At 46.1% G+C, this 17,027-nt stretch overlaps 1 protein-coding gene across 1 annotated transcript; it reads right to left on the reverse strand.

Annotated features, from left to right (window-relative positions):
• Positions 1-1,691: 1,691 nt before the first annotated feature.
• CTSO (cathepsin O) lies at positions 1,692-16,591 on the reverse strand. Its single transcript, XM_065878097.1, has 8 exons — positions 16,271-16,591; positions 14,566-14,674; positions 13,857-13,996; positions 10,562-10,729; positions 9,011-9,132; positions 4,512-4,675; positions 3,841-3,933; positions 1,692-1,726 (listed from the first exon to the last, which is right to left on the reverse strand). Exons 1-8 carry the CDS (start codon positions 16,589-16,591, stop codon positions 1,692-1,694), a joined length of 1,152 nt encoding a protein of 383 aa, XP_065734169.1.
• Positions 16,592-17,027: the final 436 nt, after the last annotated feature.

Below are 17,027 nucleotides of genomic sequence, written 5' to 3' on the forward strand. Positions count from 1 at the left end.
GACTCCCGAGCAGCGGGGGTCAGAGATGTAACTCACAAGGGTATTCATCTTTGTAAAAGAGTATCAGAAAAGCGTTCATACGTTACGGGAATTAGTACATGAACACGAACTGGAACAATCAAGACACAAGTCCTTTCTGGCATAGCTGGATATTTAGAGTATTAGTCAAACAGAATATCAACTTGTCATTTCTAGACCTGGGTCAACACATACTCTTCTGAAATCGCTTCTCGTTGGTGTAAGGAAAAGAAATGGTGTCTTGTTTTCGATTTTCTTCTAGTAAGGAGAGTGATGAATAAAGGCCAACCGTGAGAGGAAAAATGGGATGTCGCAATTTTTTTCAGTGGTTATTGCCACCTCTACAATTTTGCTTTTGAGGTAGTCTACGTTGGACCGCGACCGTGAATTTGAGACAGGAGATACTTACATACTTAGGACTTGATACAATTTTGTCATTTAACTCACACAATACGATTCAATCAGAAGAGCAGCTTTCATGCTCTGAGGCTCTTACACGGCCAAGCATAATGACCCTGCAAAAGAGGAGATGGACCTCGAGGACCAGGGACCACGTGGAAAGCCACAGGGATGCACGAAAAGTAGTTAGGATGGAGTCTGGGAAAAATAAGCAGAAAACTGGGACAACAGAGGCTGGGAAACACATTTTGGCTGATACCCCAGATTAATGAGGTTGAACTTTGAAAGAGGTGGTGCGTCCAAATGATGGGCGGACAGACAGGTGAGGTCCTGATGCTGATAAAGGCTTAGAGACAACTGGAGCCAAATAAATGGCCCTAAATTGAAACGGAAAGTAAACAATGAGACTTCTTTCGCCAGGGAAGCCGCACCACCAGGAGGATTTAGAAGTTTCACGGCCAAGAGTAAGGGAAAGAGTGAGAAAATGTGAGAAGACACACCGTTCCTCAATCCGCAAGAACAAAGGAGGAGATAAAACGTACTGGAACCCTCCGGGCCATGAAACCTCCAAATAATTTGTCTTCCAGGCAAGGCTACTTGAGATTTTCCTATCACTTGGTTGCCATATTGGTCATTTAGTTTCAATCAGGCTAGCTGTCTGCCTTAAAAAGTAACTTTGTCTCTTTGCTTCTTTCTACGTGATCTGCGCAGGTCACGGGTCAGCACCATGTGCTGGGGAAGAGCAACTGGCCTTTCAACATTCCTTTGAAATTCCATCCTGGAGGGCTGGGAATACAACTGCGAGGGGCACACCTAGCTCTAGGCTGGCTGTTCTTGTATGCAGGGCAGCTTGGGCTGGTGATTTTATCCCATAAAGGAAAAGGGATTCTTATCACCTCTTTAATCCGATTGGAAATACGTCATTAAAAATAAAGAAACGGCAAACAGAAACAACGATCAAACAAACCAGACAACAGCCTTTTCAGAGTGAAGAGACCTAAAGTATCTCCTAATCTGACCATCCTCCCAGTAGGAAACTGTCCCACAGACTTCCTCCCAGGTCATGGTGCTGGTTTTCTTCCTTCTGACCTTGTCCATCTCTCTCTAAGAAGAGAACATTCTACAACTTATCAATAGTTTCAGCAGGACCAGGCCCTAGAGCCTGTCTTTTGTGGGTAGTTGCAAAAGCCTAAAGGTGAAAATGCCAAGAATGAAGTATCACATCTCATCGTGAGCCTTCGGTTTTGTATCTGTCTCTTGATCTGGCGAACATATCACACGAATACAGCAGAAACAGATTCTGCAATACCTGAGAAAAAGGAAACGGTCAGTACTACTCTATTTCCTCCTTATATGCCTTTTAAATAGCAAATTAAAACAATTTTCATTTGGGTTCGGGAAGAGTTAATATCTACTAAGAAAATCACTCACTGGTGATAGCTACCTGTCCATAGCAACATGGCAACCTCACACGCAGATATTAGACGAGATACCTAATATTTTTATTTCAAGAAACTATTAAAAATCCCCAAACGACTTATGAACTGAACAGGTGAATGTATCTGAAATCTGTGTCGCACTCATACATATTGCTTAGAGGCAATACGAGAATTTATAGGACTATTTTAAACACAATTTGAAAGTTTAACTTCTAAGATTTGAACTTCAACAACATTTCAATAAATCACCAGCGTGCTCTGCGGTCGCAGATCAGAATGTCGTGGCGGAAGTGATCAAACATCCTATTTGAAGACTGGATTCCTCTGTGATTAGCTGCGTCTTTGAAATCTCTTGGGGCCACGGAATGCTACCCGCCTTCCGCAGCTGGTCGTGAGTAATGTGACCATCCCAGGGATGTAACTTTCAGGAAACACTCCCTTTCAGAAAGGATCTGGATTCCTGTATAATGACGAACCAGGCAGGCCTTGGAGACTTAAACCGGGAAACGGGTACAGGGCAAAGATGATCTCGACTCATCTTTGTAGCTGGGGGCTGGGAAGAGGTGGGGATGCAGTGATGCTGAACCAGCATCCGCATCACGTCCTTGCAGCAACCCTGCCAGGGCTGTGAAAGCAGCCGCCCCTCAGCCCAGATGCAGGCCCCTCACTCCGCAGCTGGGGATAAACTGTGGGGGCAGCAGGGCTTCCAGGAGTGGCAGTGGCCCTTTATCTGCAGAGCCCCAGTGAAGCTGAAAGCAGAAGCCTGGCAGGGGTGCTTGTGCTCTGGCTGAAAAGCTTCTGTGAGGCTGACTCTTGTTAATAAATAATTTATGAAAAATTGTTTACTGGGGTGATTGAACAGGCCATTTACTAAACTACACGGATGCCGCTCTGTGGAACGACTGAGCTGTCGTCGCTAGACTGAATCAAAATATAAGCTCTTAAGTTTTTCCATAACTCTTTTTTTCTTTTCTTTTTTTTTTTTTTTTTGCGGTCCGCGGGCCTCTCACTGTTGTGGCCTCTCCCGTTGCGGAGCACAGGCTCCGGACGCGCAGGCTCAGCGGCCATGGCTCACGGGCCCAGCCGCTCCGCGGCATGTGGGATCTTCCCGGACCGGGGCACAAACCCGCGTCCCCTGCTTCGGCAGGCAGACTCTCAACCACTGCACCACCAGGGAAGCCCATCCATAACTCTCTTTTATCATAAATATCACAGCCTGGGGTGTTCTACAATTTTTAAAAAGTTGTATACACAGCATAGTTTGGGTCCAACTTGATTCAGAAAATATGCTGATTTTCTAGATCAAAAATTTTAGAACAGAATTTGAATATGGATTTTAGAATACGTTTAACATACTTAAATGACTACTTTAATTTGATTTGTTGTTAATTAATAAAAAATGTTATTCAACAAAAGAGCATGTTTGGCATTCTTTTAAGCCTCTCAATTCCAGTGAGTAGAATTTTTTGCTAGAATTTTGTAGGTGACAAGGGGCATATTAAATCAGAAACAACCCTAATAGTCCGATTTTCACCCATTTTGATACAAAGAAAAAGTGATTCTTGATGATCCTAGAGAAGGTATTATAATACATAAAATAATGGAAAGTAATACAATTATAAAAAGTAAATTTGGAATTGGAGGCATTTCTGGAGAAGCTCAGCCTCCTAAGTGGAGTGTTTTCTGGTTTTGGAAGTAGTTAACTTCGGTAAATTTCCGCCATGTCTTACAATGTTTTGCTCATTATACTGGCTTTCACTACAGCCCCTCTTCCTTTTAAAAACATGAATGTGTACAGTAGTGTCTTTTTTAAAAAACACTGTTGTATTTTTATCAATTAGTTAAAGGATGACAATTCTTACTGTAAAAGTGATCTAAGTATCCTGGACGCACACTATGGACTGGATGGGCTATAATTTTAATCTATTCGAAGTCTCTCCCTTGACATTTAGCCTGGAGTTTTGAATATCAACTCACGACTCACCACAAATGTTTCCTCCCATTTTTACGTGGACACAGCCGTCTATGCCCCAGGAAGTTCCCCAGGAGTTCCTCACGATCCAGTACGGGGTACTTCCTAAAAAACATAAAACAAACCTTGGAGAACATATTTGTGGTGAAAGAATGTTTATCTAAAGTTCAGTTATTGAAAAGTGCAGTGGCTCTAAGAAAAAGATAAAAAATGTAATGAACTGCTAACAAACCAGCCAAGTAAACTTGATCAGTACTAGTGTCACACGCCAATCAATGGAAAATGTGTTTGAATTCATTTCACTTAATGCAGTGGCTGCAGAAAATGAAAACACACATCCTTTTCCAGGGACTTAGAAAAAGGAAAAGAAAGAAAAAACAGGATCCTTAGATAAGCATGATGAAATAATAAGCACTTCTCTTTCCCAGCAGTTACCCTAAACATTCCAGATGGAGAATGCCCATTATTTAGATCAGGAATTAAGTGTCATTTCAACAAGACATCTACCAGATTGACAGTGGGACCCTCAGGTCGTGTATACCTGGAAGTTTAGTGAAAAGGTGTAAAGCTCATGAGGACTTAGACGTAACAGGACCAGGTTTCAGCGTCTTAAAGGATGGCAATCACTTGTCAAGCTGGAGTTCAAGCTGCAAGGCCATTGGTCACATCTCCCCAGCACTCACCTGTTTTATCAAAGCCGGTTACCAGAACGGCGTGATTTGCTTCTCCGCTAGAGCAATGATGCTGTATGATGCCTCCCAGATAATCTTGCCAGCTCATGGCATCTACTACCACTATCAGAGGGCCCAAGGTAAACAGTGCTTTTGCCATTTCGTCTTCTTGGTCACTACCAAAAGAGGAAATGTTTGGTTAAGAAGTTTAGTTTTTCAGGTAAAAATACTTTATAAAAGTGATCTATTTAATCTGTATATGGGTAGGAGTAGGTTTGGTTGCAATTATCAAGCCCTAATCGATGGAGGCTAAAAGAAGTCTGGAAGACTGGCCGTCCAGGAGGGCTGTGGGACACCAGGCTCCGGACGCGCAGGCTCGGCGGCCATGGCTCACGGGCCCAGCCGCTCCGCGGCACGTGGGATCCTCCCGGACCGGGGCACGAGCCCGCGTCCCCTGCATCGGCAGGCGGACTCCCAACCACCGCGCCCCCAGGGAAGCCCGCCTCCACCTTTTATTTTTTCCACTGCACCGCGTGGCCCACGGAATCTTCCTGGACCAGGGATCGAACCCGTGCCCCCTGCAGTGGAAGCGGAGTCCTAACCGCTGGACTGCCAGGGGAGTCCCGCCACCTTTTAAAGGTAACAAAAGCTATACAGTAAATACAGGACATCAACGACACCTTACAGGGATGGTGTGAGGTAAGGAGAAGGGTGGGGGGGGACAGAAGCTGTTCAGAACGTGGAGGGCAATGAGCGCTGTGGGCTGATGGAAACGATTTAGTTATCATCTCTGCTCGAGGCAGGACGAGGGAGGTTTCACAGCTGTTGGAAAATAGGAACTAGGAGTGCACGCCACGGTCTAGACCAGCAGGGAAAGGCTCCATTTAGCCCCAGAACTGCGGTCACTTGTCTTTCAGAGCAGTGTGGGCTGGAAACAAGTGAAAATATGCTCCGAACAGTATCTTTATTTCCATTTTTAGCCCAATATGGAACTACTATCAAATTATCAAACCTTGTTCCATGAGCTTACTAATAATTTTACACATCAGTAAGATACAAACCGCGGTCTTCAGAGAATTCTCCTAATCTTTACTGTCATCCAGATTTGGTGATTAAGGCGAGTCTTACCTGTTACAGACCCTGGGTAAGTGTGTCGGTTTGCACCTCAACCTCCCTAGAATTCAGTGTGGTATACTGCTTCCTAGTGTTTCAGTCTCTTGTTATATGTAGTAGGCTCCTTCCCTTCTTGTTTGTTTCACCCATAAATATTTTATTTTATTTAAAAAATTTTTTTATTTTATATTGGAGCGTAGTTGATACGTGTTGTGTTAGTTTCAGGAGTACAGCAAAGTGATTCAGTTATTCCTATACAAGTATCCACTCTTTTTCAGATTCTTTTCCCTTTTAGGTTATTACAGAATACCGAGTAGAGTGCCCTGTGCTCTACAGTAGGTCCCTGTTGGTTACCCATTTTATATATAGTAGTGTGTACATGTTAATCCCAAACTCCTAATTTATCCCCCTGCCACCTGTGCCCTGGTAACCATAAATTTGTTTTCTATGTCTGTGAGTGTTCCTGTTTTGTAAATAAGTTCCTTGTATCATTTATTAGAACCCACATCTAAGTGACATCATATGAGGTCTGTCCCTTTTGTTTATTTAAATAGTAATGCTCACATCCTAGTTTGACTCCTGAGATGCCTCTCCTGAGGTCTGAGGAGCAAAAATGCAGAACGCAGCCCGAGTACGAATGATCATTTTGCTTTTATGACTCAGTGTGGTTTTTTCTTTTAGATCTTTTTAGAGTCACCACAAGATTTTATGAAGTGTTTGGCTGGTAGCTGTGCCCTGGGCTGATGTTGTCTGAGACTACTCAAAAACTAAGAGAGCATGACCGTACAAATAGAGGTCGGGGAAAAAGCATGAGCTTCAGAGTTGGCCTGACATGAGCCCTAACCAGGCCCTGCGGCTCAGGTCCTCCTGTGGAAGCGGTAACATTCCAGGGCAGGGGCTTGCCCAGCGCCGGGTCACAGCAGACGGCTGGGGACCTTCCCACACCCTCCGGCCCTTACCCTGCGGTGTGGCCAGGCAGCCAGGGTCCCACTAGGAGACCCTGCAGCTCCTGCCTGAGGCCCTTCTCCCCTCAAGATCCTGGAAAGCAAGCCCATGTCCCACTGCTACCTCCACTGCACCCTCAGCTACTGAATCCTGGGAGGTGATGTGCGCCAACTGCGGCGGGACATCGTCCCTGACACACACATCCTGCCCTGCATCCCAGAGGCCCCCAGTAGGACCGAGGGCCGAGTTACCCTGAGGACTAATTTGCGTCCCGAGGACACACGGCTCTCCCCGCTCTGTCTCACGCCCTAGTCCCCTCCGGGCGCTTCCTGGGGTCACTTCCTACAAATCTGATGTTCTCTGTCCTGTCGTAGACTCTCCCAGCTCTATTCATGGCAACTCCATCCTTTCAGTCTTTCAGGGCAAAAATCCCGGAGTCCCCTGTGATGCTCTCCTGTACAAACTCAGAAGCATCCCTCAGTATACCCTGTGGGGCTTTAGTCTCCACCAGGTCTAAGGCCATTCTTGTAACACTGCTCAGGTTATCACTGACGACCTGTCACCTCATCACTTGCCCGTCTTGTTCTCCTCTCCGTGGCGGTCACACTGGCGTCCTTACTGCTCTTTAACTATGCCAGACCCATGTCTGCCTCAGGGCCTTTGCATGTACAGTTCCTTCTGCTGGGAGCACTGTTTCCCCAGGTATCTGCAGGGTTACGTCTTCACTCAAATGTCACCTCCTCAGGGACCCTCTCCCTGGGCTCCCGTCCCGAGACTGTACACCCCTCCCATGTCTCCTCTTCACCCCACTGCTGCTTTGTTCTCTTTAAAGCTATTTCATCTAACAGACCAGGCATACTTTTATTTCTTTCATTTATTTCTTGTCTCTATCACTAAAATATAGTCCTGAGGACAGGATTTTTGTCTGTTTTGTTCACTGCCAAATCCCCTGAACCTAAAACAGGGTTCAGTAAATATCTGAATAAATGAATAAATCAAAGGAAGTTCTTGCAGAGTCTAACGCAGTGAGCTTGGCGCTGTGTTCTCAGAGTTAACTGTTCGCTGTAATGTGAGGGATTTTACAAGGTCCTCTGCCTTCTAATCCAAGGGCTGGAGGAATCCTGCTTCAGGCCCCAAGCAGTCAGCTGTGCATTCTCTCCCTCTCCCTCTCCCTCTGGCTCAGATTAATGCCTATTATTCTTTTGTCTCTTCCTAACTTCCTACTCATGACAAGGGATGCCCTGAGTCCTTTCTAATGACACTCTGAAGATGCAGCTCCTTCGTGTGCAGACGCTTCCCTTAGACTCTCCAGGAGCTGACAGCTTAGAGACGCACTTGCTTGTTTAGAAAGTGCGTGAACTTCACCCTCAAGGGAGGTGGGGACCGACGTGCTCAGCGACCCTGCCCGTTTATCATGGATTCTGTGTATCCTCCCCTCGGGGCCTGAGGCCGCCTGGTGAGAGCCCCTCCCGCAGACGGGAGCCGGGGACCCTTGGCCGTCCTCAGACGCAAGGATGCTGGCGTAGTAGGGTTCCATTTTGCTCAAGGATCCAGATTCGCCCGTGATTTCTTTCGGATCCCATGGGGAGACTCCATCTGGACCCAGAGATCCTTTTATGTTTACTAAGTAGTAGGGCAATGTCACTTTAGCTGAATTGAGTTTAATCTTTCTGTTTTCTCTGTTTCGAAACGCTGTGACAAGCTCCCTTCATATTTTTAAAAAATGAAGCCAGGCGCTGCGTGGCTCTCCTCATCCCCGAGCACCTATTTTGCACTAAATCAAATGGTTGTAATGGTTCTCTAGCCAGCTCTGAGTTTTTCATGTGTTTTTAAAGAATTTTTAAATGATTATTTTCTCCTGAATCTGTCCAAAGTCGCTGTACCCTTCCAGTCCCAACACAAGTCCTCTGCTCCGGCCTCCCCATCGCGCCTACAGGATGTGCTACGTCACCTGCTCTTCATATGCTCTGCCTACTTGCCTCTCACATGAAAACTGCACTCCATGTTTTTCTTACAGCTGATCACTTGAGAAATGCAAGGAACACAGAGTGCGTTCAAAAATGCTTCTTGGTAAGTAGACGGCTTGACATTAGCTGGAGTCTACACCGAACAATCTTTTTATTGATTCATGAGTAAGACTGAAATATGCTAAAGGTAAGTGTGAAACTTAAACTTGGTAAGAGGTGGTGAGTGTCAATTATACTTTAAACTGGATTTAAGTGTGTTAATTTAAGTGTGTTGTTTCTATTTGTAATGACGTGGGAGAAAGCAGATCATATTTAAGAAACAACGTACAGAGACCTCCACGTTGATTACCAATTTTCAGTACAAAGTCCATTGTCAAACAATTAAGAGTAGGCAGCGATGCTGTCAATCAACTTATTCATTCCAAATAATCAATAGATAATAAATTAAGAGATACAGAGGAAACCACAACAGAGGGAGACACTTACCGGAAGTCATAGGCAGAATAACCTTTGATTGAAAATCCAGAATGTGAGTCAGAAAAGTAACGGCACAGACCATTCTGGGCTTTAAACGGGTATTCTGAATCTCTCACCAGCTTCACCTGCATCTAAAAGAAAATGCGCGCCCAAAGTTATCTCTGTCACACGGTTGTGTCAGAAATCAAATAGAACTTATTACCATGTGGCAAAATAAGGGTAGCCTGGGCCACACCTTCATCGTGTGGGTATTCTTTGAGTTATGAACATCTTAAATGAACGCTTTAGGTGTTTTATAAGGACATCCTAGGTACTTAAACTCAATGTCTTTCTTTGTCTTTGGCTCCTGTATTTCCTGTGTTCCGTTTCCCGGGACCTCCGGCGATCTGATGATAAAGTCTGGCTCTCCTTCTCCCGAGGGTACAGGCATGTACACCGCTCTCCTTCCACGGCTCTGGCTCTGAGTTGCCAAGCCTTTGAGGCTCAGGCAGGGCAGTGGTCCTGCGGTGTGCTCACAAGCATCCTTCCATCCACTTCTCTCGCTGCCATTCACTTGGCAAATGCCACACACCCGTACGGTTGTCGGGACCGAACCCTCCCTTTCGGAGAGCGGGGCTTATGCGAGCGCGGGCACACGCTCTACCCACTGCTGCCCATAACATGTACAGAGCATCAGCGTCCGGTGTGCGGTGACTCAAAACACAGCAGATGAGTAAGAGGGGGGCCCTGGAGCTTGGGGAGCGCTGTCGTGACAAGCTTTCACAACACCTCATCGCTGGCTTCACGCCACTGCTGCTGGACCTAGGACAGCGTCAGAGGGTGTTTAGTGCTGGGGAAGCCTCTGGGGGGGGAGAGACAGGGCGCAGCCCCACGCCAGCTACTGACGCGCAACGTGGGCTCAGCCCTGCGCCTACAGAGAGCACCCAATCAGCTGACCGCTAATCCCCTGTAAACCTGAACACTCGGAAATTCTACGGAAATGAATACGCTCTCAGCTTTGAGTCATGTGACACACATCTGCAAAAAAAAAGCATCTGTTAAGTAACGTGAGGAAAAAAACATAAATATTTTTCTGAACACCGATTGCAGGTAAGATTTTTCATACTTTGGTTTCTCTATTGACGGCTGACCTGCCCAGAAGCAATTCTTTTTTTTTTTTTGGCTTAAAAAACTGAAATTGATTTTCACATGGTTCTGGACACTGGAAGTCCAAGGTCAAGGTGCTGGCGGGGTTAGCGTCTGAGGAGAGCTCTCTCCTTGCGCTGCAGACGGCCATCTTCTCACCGTGTCCTCACAGGGCAGACAGAGCTCCTGTCCTCTTCCGATAAGGTCACAGTCCGATCGGGTTAGGGTCCAACCTTATGGCCTCATTTAACCTCCAGAGCCTCCTAAAGACTCCATTTCCGGATATGGTCACACTGGGAAGTCTTCTGATTAATTCAAGCTCTGGTTAGCTACATTGCCGACCTTGAAAACACTATTCAGTAAATGAGAGTAGACTGTCTGTGAATTCTGAATGTGCATTAAACAAGCAGGTTAAAAGGCTGTGGACCTAGTCACCTTATTGAGCCAGTTCAAAGCGTTGAGCGGGGACCCTCCGTTGCAGCCGTAGTTGCTGTATGAACAGTCTATGACCTGCTGGACACTCAGTGCCTCCAGAGGCTGCCCTTTTATGGCACACGCGGACTCCACTGCTCCTACCACGGTGAAGGCCCAGCATCCGCCGCACTGCCAGGGACAGAAACAGGGCAGTACTTACTATCAAATAACGTGCAAATCAAGCCTGCCAACATCTCTGATATCTCAGATGATCAAATCAAGTGAGCACAGTCTGGAGGCCCACAGAATACAAACGCTGATCCCGTCGACTTTCTAGTTGAAAAAAGGAAACGAAACCCAAAATTCTCTTGTAAGCATCAAAATCCAGTTACTCATTAAAGGTAAATTAGTAGTATCACTATTGCAGGTTAGACGATGCAAAATAAAAGTGAATTTTAGAGACTGGGAACACACTTGAACTGATGGTCTTTTTCAAAAACGAGTCTGCACAGACAGAGAGCAGACTTGTGGCTGCCAAGGTGGAGGGGATGGGGGAGGGAAGGATTGGGAGTTTGGGATTAGCAGACGCAAACTAGTATGTATAGGATGGATAAACAACAAGGTCCTCCTGTACAGCACAGGGAACTATATTCAACATCCTGTGATAAACCATAATGGAAAAGCATATGAAAAAGAATATACATATATATGTATAAGTAAGTTATTTTGCTGTACAGCAGAAATTAACATTGTAAATCAACTATACTTCAGTAAAATACATTAAAAAAAAAATAAAAATTCGAGCCAGTTCACTGAACAGGTGGCTTGCCTCTAAGGTGCGTACCAACGCCCAGCCCGTTCTTCCATCCCTCTGCTCGGCCACCCCGCCGCCGCCCCGCCCCCCCCACCCCACCCCCACCCCCACCTCACACCCCCCCCCACCCCACCCCCTGCTAGAAGGCAGGGATGAGGTGAGCAGGGGTGAGGATGCACGTGCCTACGTTGGTCCCTTTCACAGACGGACTCAGGAACTGGGTGAATGACTCTTCAGCCCATCACAGTTATGAACACCGGAAACGTCCCAATGATGGAGACCTCTACTGCTCGTTCCTCATTGAGATACTGGCTGACGATCTCCCTGAGTCTGGGTCTCTTACCTTCCCCTCACTGGACAAACTAGAGCAAAAGAATTAAAGGGCTGGTCCTACAAGAAAGGGAGGAGGTGGAAGGAAAGGATCAAGAATTTCATACAAGGAAGAACGGCAAGAAAGGCAGAGAGTGGGATTTGAAACTGGGCGGAACTGTCTTAGTCCCAGGACCAGGTACTGCAGGCGAAGAAAGGACGCGCAGCTGGTGGTGTTTGTGGAGGGAAGCTCTGAGCGATGTAATGGCCTCAAAGTGGCCTTATTTACACCTCTAGCTTCAGTGCCTGGGGCAGGGTACCGCATTCACTAGGGGACATTCCAGCAGGGTGCCCACCCCTTGAGAACTGTAAATGCAGGTCACCTTAGGTTACCCACCTACCACTGCCCCAGGGGGACAGTCCCTGCTCCAAAACATCTTTCCTTTAGTAAGAAGATTCCTAATTAAAAGTTCGCCTTGAATACAACGTAAGCACACCCTGGATGGACTGGGTTTCAGACTACATCACCCTTCATTACGAATCCAAAAATAAAGCAGATGATTTGGTGGTAAAATGTAACCCACAACAATAAATACAGAATCTGAGGAAGCAAAAAGGATCATCTTAACTAGACGGTGACCAGGGAACTGGTGGGTCCAAAGCGTCGGTCTTAGGAGAGGAGACTGAGTGACCCATTGAGGTTTCTACTGCAGACAAACTGGGGCCGCATCCCTGGGGTTAGGGACCAACTTTCCCAGGTCAGTGGACATCCTCGTGCCCAGCGGGGGTGCGGGGCAAGCGCATCTGCCCTCCGTCTGCTGGAGAGATGGCTCGCCTCGCGATTGAGCACGCCTACCCACATCTGGGGTCCCGCTTTCCCTCTGATTCCAGGCGGTCTTCACAGGCACACTCAGGACTTCTGCAAGGTCATGGCTGCATTTTTAAAATGTGTTTTTATCGAGTAGAGTCGATTTACAATGATGTGTTAACTTCGGCTGTGCAGATGACCCACTTATACACATGTGTACTTTTTCATTTTCTTTTCCGGGATGGTTTATCACAGGACACTGAATATAGTTCCCTGTGCTCTGCAGTAGGACCTCGTCGTTTATCCACTCTATATATGTACTAGTCTGCATCTGCTGACCCCAAACTCCCACTCCATCCCTTCCCCAGCCCCTCCAGCTTGGCAACCACCAGTCTGTTCTCTACGTCTGTGAGTCTGTTTCTGTTTCATAGATAAGCTCATTTGTGCCATATTTTAGATTCCACATGTAAGTGATATCGCAGGGTGGTAAATGGTTGCATTTACTGCAGAACTCACACACTTCTTTATCATTTAACACATGTAAAACCGCACTGCCATTTGTGCTACTTCCCTGTCTTTTTTTAGTGTGCCACGAAGTTTTTAGCGCTGAGTCCTAACCTCATTTCTTCTACACTCCCTCTCATTTTCACTGCCTGATTTTGCAGAGTTGGTGATTTCTAGGAACGTCTATGTCACATTCCAGCAGAACTGACTGCACTTTTAAGGATCACAGGTACAAAGTGTGTGATCCTGTAGGGGTGGGGATGGAGGTAGGGTTTCTGAGGGAGTTCAGGGGATGAACCCAAGAGGCCAGGGCACATGGGGGGCCAGTGCCTGATGTCACGTCGTTTCCCTTTTTTTTTTTTTTTTTGCGGTACGCGGGCCTCTCACTGTTGTGGCCTCTCCCGTTGCGGAGCACAGGCTCCGGACGCGCAGGCTCAGCGGCCATGGCTCACGGGCCCAGCCGCTCCGCGGCATGTAGGATCTTCCCGGACTGGGGCACGAACCCGTGTTCCCTGCACTGGCAGGTGGACTCTCAACCACTGTGCCACCAGGGAAGCCCACGTCGTTTCCCTTTTGAACGGCTCAAGCGACAGTGGTCAAGTTCACCTCCTCCAGCCTTCCACCCGCTGTTCTGCAGAGGCCTGGGGACCGTGATAAGGGGGCTAGGCAGCCAGGGAGGGGCGCCCACAGAGCTCACCTCCAGAGTGAGAGCCCGGCCTGACATCCGTCTCCCCTACCAGGGGTTCTCCTGGCCTTGCCATTTTTTGATGATTGGGGTGTCCTTCCACCTACAGCAGTGATGGCTCCTTTACAAGTTTGATCGAACTTGACCTCAAGAGTGACTCAGACACTGATCAAAAGGGAAAAGAAAACAAACGTACTGTCTGCTGGTTCCTCACTGGGGTGACGACGTGCTTGTCCGTCCAGTCAAATCTTAATGGCAAAGACACGTTGGAGATGGATGTGTGCGCGTCCGCCAGAAACCGGGGAAAACTGGAAGGTCTGCTTCGTAAATAAATAGCTGAGGATACACATGAGAAGAAAAGGCAACCCACATTATATTATAGGGATTCCTTTTGGAGGGACGTTTCAACAGAAACAGTGGAGTTTCTGATAAAGTCTGCCTTTTGTGCCTTTCCATACATGAAATGGATTAGCCGAAAGCTACAAAGATGAGAATCCCTCCAATAGGGCCAGGGCTGTCACATAAAATGACGTGTTTGATAGAAGCAGGTCAAAAAAAGATGAGTATAATTGACATCATTTGTTTGATCACAACCCATGGAACCATGGGTGTCTTGAATAGAAACAGCACAGAAAACTGGAGGAGAGATGAGGTATTAGCCCTCAGAGCCACGTGGAAATGTCTATATTTACGGTATTTAGTTCTTAAGCAATAATTAGAAGAGAGTGAACATGGATTTATTTTTCTAACTGTCAGCACCAGGTACGTGCTTGACACTTATTAAGCATTTAATAAATATTAAGTATTACTCGATTTACTAGCTTCACAATTGAACAATTCTCAAAAGTTAAGGAAACAAGTTAAAGCCGGGAAACTAATCAACTAGTAGCCCCATCGCACCGTACCTTTAAACTCTTCAGGGAACAAATAAGAAAACTGATTTATTCCATAGACGGCAGTGGAGTTTTCACCAGGAAATACAGAATTCAAGTATCGATGTCTATTAAGACTTTCCTAAAAGGAAAAAAAACCACACTCATTTGTATCACCCATGTTAACTTTCCGGAGCAAGCTGCATATAACTTACTTGGAGATAGCTTTCAGATGCAAAAGTTAAAGCGTGATTTATTTCCTGCAGATCACGACAGAAGGTCATCTAAGATAATCAGATTAGTTTTATAAATGTTTTGTATTAAAATATTATCTGATTTCAGGAGTAATTTTTGAAGCTGGGAAAGGAATGTCCCAGGAATTATAAATGGATAACCATTTATAATTCCTCTTTACTAAGCATGTTGAAAGCACTAAATATATGGTTATTTAATATAGTGGAAAAATAAAATAAATTGCAAATAAACACTAGACACTAGTGGGAATTGTCGCCAAAGAGCATTCATGTGATCCAAGAGCTATGGATCTGGGAAGACTGTTTTCTTTATCTCCGTATTTCCCAGCACAACTCATGAAGCACGGAAAAAGGAGTAAGTAACTAATGAATCAATAAATCTGATTCTCCTTGAGGCTTTATAGAGGTCTCTGTTTCATTTTGGGTAAAAAGGCTTTGGGAAAGAGATGCAATCCTGGAACTGTCCCAGGAAGATCGCCTGGCTTGTCTTTCCAAAGGGAAAATCGGACCATTGTTGACGGATTCCTCAGCTTTGAGTTTTGTGATAATAATCTTAGGCTTGTCTTTTGTATGAACACGCCTCCATTTCCTACTTCTAACCAGCTGTGTGGGATAAACAGAACTTCAGGAGACCCCACCATTTGGTAAGTGTCCAGCTCTAGCTATTCGGTACTTGCTTGTGCACTTACGTGTTTATTGCGTGTCTGTCCCATAAACCTATAAGCAAAATGAGGGCCAGGCTGGTCTGTCTTATCCGCTACTGTGTTTCCCTCACTGAGCACACACCTGGCACACGACAGATGCTTAATTAACATTTGTTGTTGAATATATGCATAACTACGTTTTATATACGTCATGCCCTTGATAGAGCTAAGCTGCTTTGTTTTTACATATGTATCTTTTTCAGATTCTTTCCCATTATAGGTTATTAAAAGATATTGAGTATAGTCCTCTGTGCTATACAGTAGGTCCTTGTTGGTTCTCTATTTTATACCCAGTAGTGTGTATAGGTTTATCCCACACTCCTAATTTATCCCTTGCACCCCTTTCCTCTCTGGTAACCATAGTTTGTTCTCTCTGTCTGTGGGCCTGTTTCTGTTTTGTAAGTAAGTTCATTTGCATCATTTTTTTAGATTCCACATACAAGCGACATCACGCGGTATTTGTCTTTCTCTCTCTGACTTATTTCACCTAGCGTGATAATCTCTAGGCCCATCCATGTTGCTGCAAATGGCATAAGCTGTTTGTTTTCGAGCAAATTATTCCTGGGACTTATCATAATCTTATTTTTTCCTTATTGAGCATATGCCTGGAGGGACTGTTAATCAACGAAATGATCGCCAGTTACTGAGTTTTAGACATTTAAAGATAATCTTGATAATAATAAAAGCCTCTGAGTATAATTTGGAAAGGAGATGTAAAAACCTATCACCAGAACTGAAACGCAAAGCAAGTGTGAGTAGAGGCCGTGTGACAAATCTAACCAGCGACTGCAAACTGCTGAGGAGCCCAGCGGCCTCCCTCGTCCTGTAAGCATCTCCTGGCCACTGCTGCGAGCTGGAGGCACGAGAGAAGGCCTGAGAAGGTAGGACCTCTATGGATGTACGGGAAAGCCCGCTGCAGCCAGGAGGATGGGCCTCACAGACCATCCACAGGGAGCTTACCCCCTGACTCTGAACTGCCAGGACGGCAGGGAGGGAGGCCCTGCTGCTCACAGGCTGCACCCAGGCCATGACCAAACACTCGGCCGGCCTACTGGGGAAGGGCCTCCCCTGAAGACTGGTTTGGGATTTGTGTGTCCCCATGGCCTCCTACCCTCCCGTGGCCTGCGGGGCGTCTAGGGTACCCTGCCCTCACCCCTTCTCTCAGCTCAGAGATGCTGCAGACACTCTCCCTGACCCTCCCCGACGTCCTCTCTCAGTCCTGACTCCTGGGATAGAGAAAAGAAAGAAAGAGAAGACACACAAATCACCAGTATCAGGAAGGAAACAAGGGCCGCTACAGACGCTTCAGGCACTTGACCACTTGAGGCCAATAAGTTTGACAACCTATGTGAAACGGACAAACTCTTTGGAAGACTCACATTACCAACTCTGGATACAAGAGAAACAGAAAACTTGAACAGCTTTTTATCAAGTAAAGGCATTGAATTCCTAACTGAAAATGACTCCGCAAAGAAAACTCCAGGCCGAGATGGCTTCGTTGGTGAATTCTATACAATTAAAAAAGAAATACCAATAG

The sequence above is a fragment of the Phocoena phocoena genome, chromosome 5, assembly GCF_963924675.1.
Source record: "Phocoena phocoena chromosome 5, mPhoPho1.1, whole genome shotgun sequence".
NCBI classification, from domain to species: domain Eukaryota; kingdom Metazoa; phylum Chordata; class Mammalia; order Artiodactyla; family Phocoenidae; genus Phocoena; species Phocoena phocoena.

Bases quoted from the DNA above. Each gene is read 5' to 3' on its own strand.
- CTSO (XM_065878097.1), bottom strand. From the start codon at position 16,591: ATGGGGACACACAAATCCCAAACCAGTCTTCAGGGGAGGCCCTTCCCC. The intron at 14,675-16,270 runs GTTAGATTTGTC...TTTTCCTTTTAG, and splicing joins TCAGCAGTTTGCAGTCGCTG to GAAAGTCTTAATAGACATCG. The intron at 13,997-14,565 runs GTACGGTGCGAT...GTGTATCCTCAG, and splicing joins GTTCCCTGAAGAGTTTAAAG to CTATTTATTTACGAAGCAGA.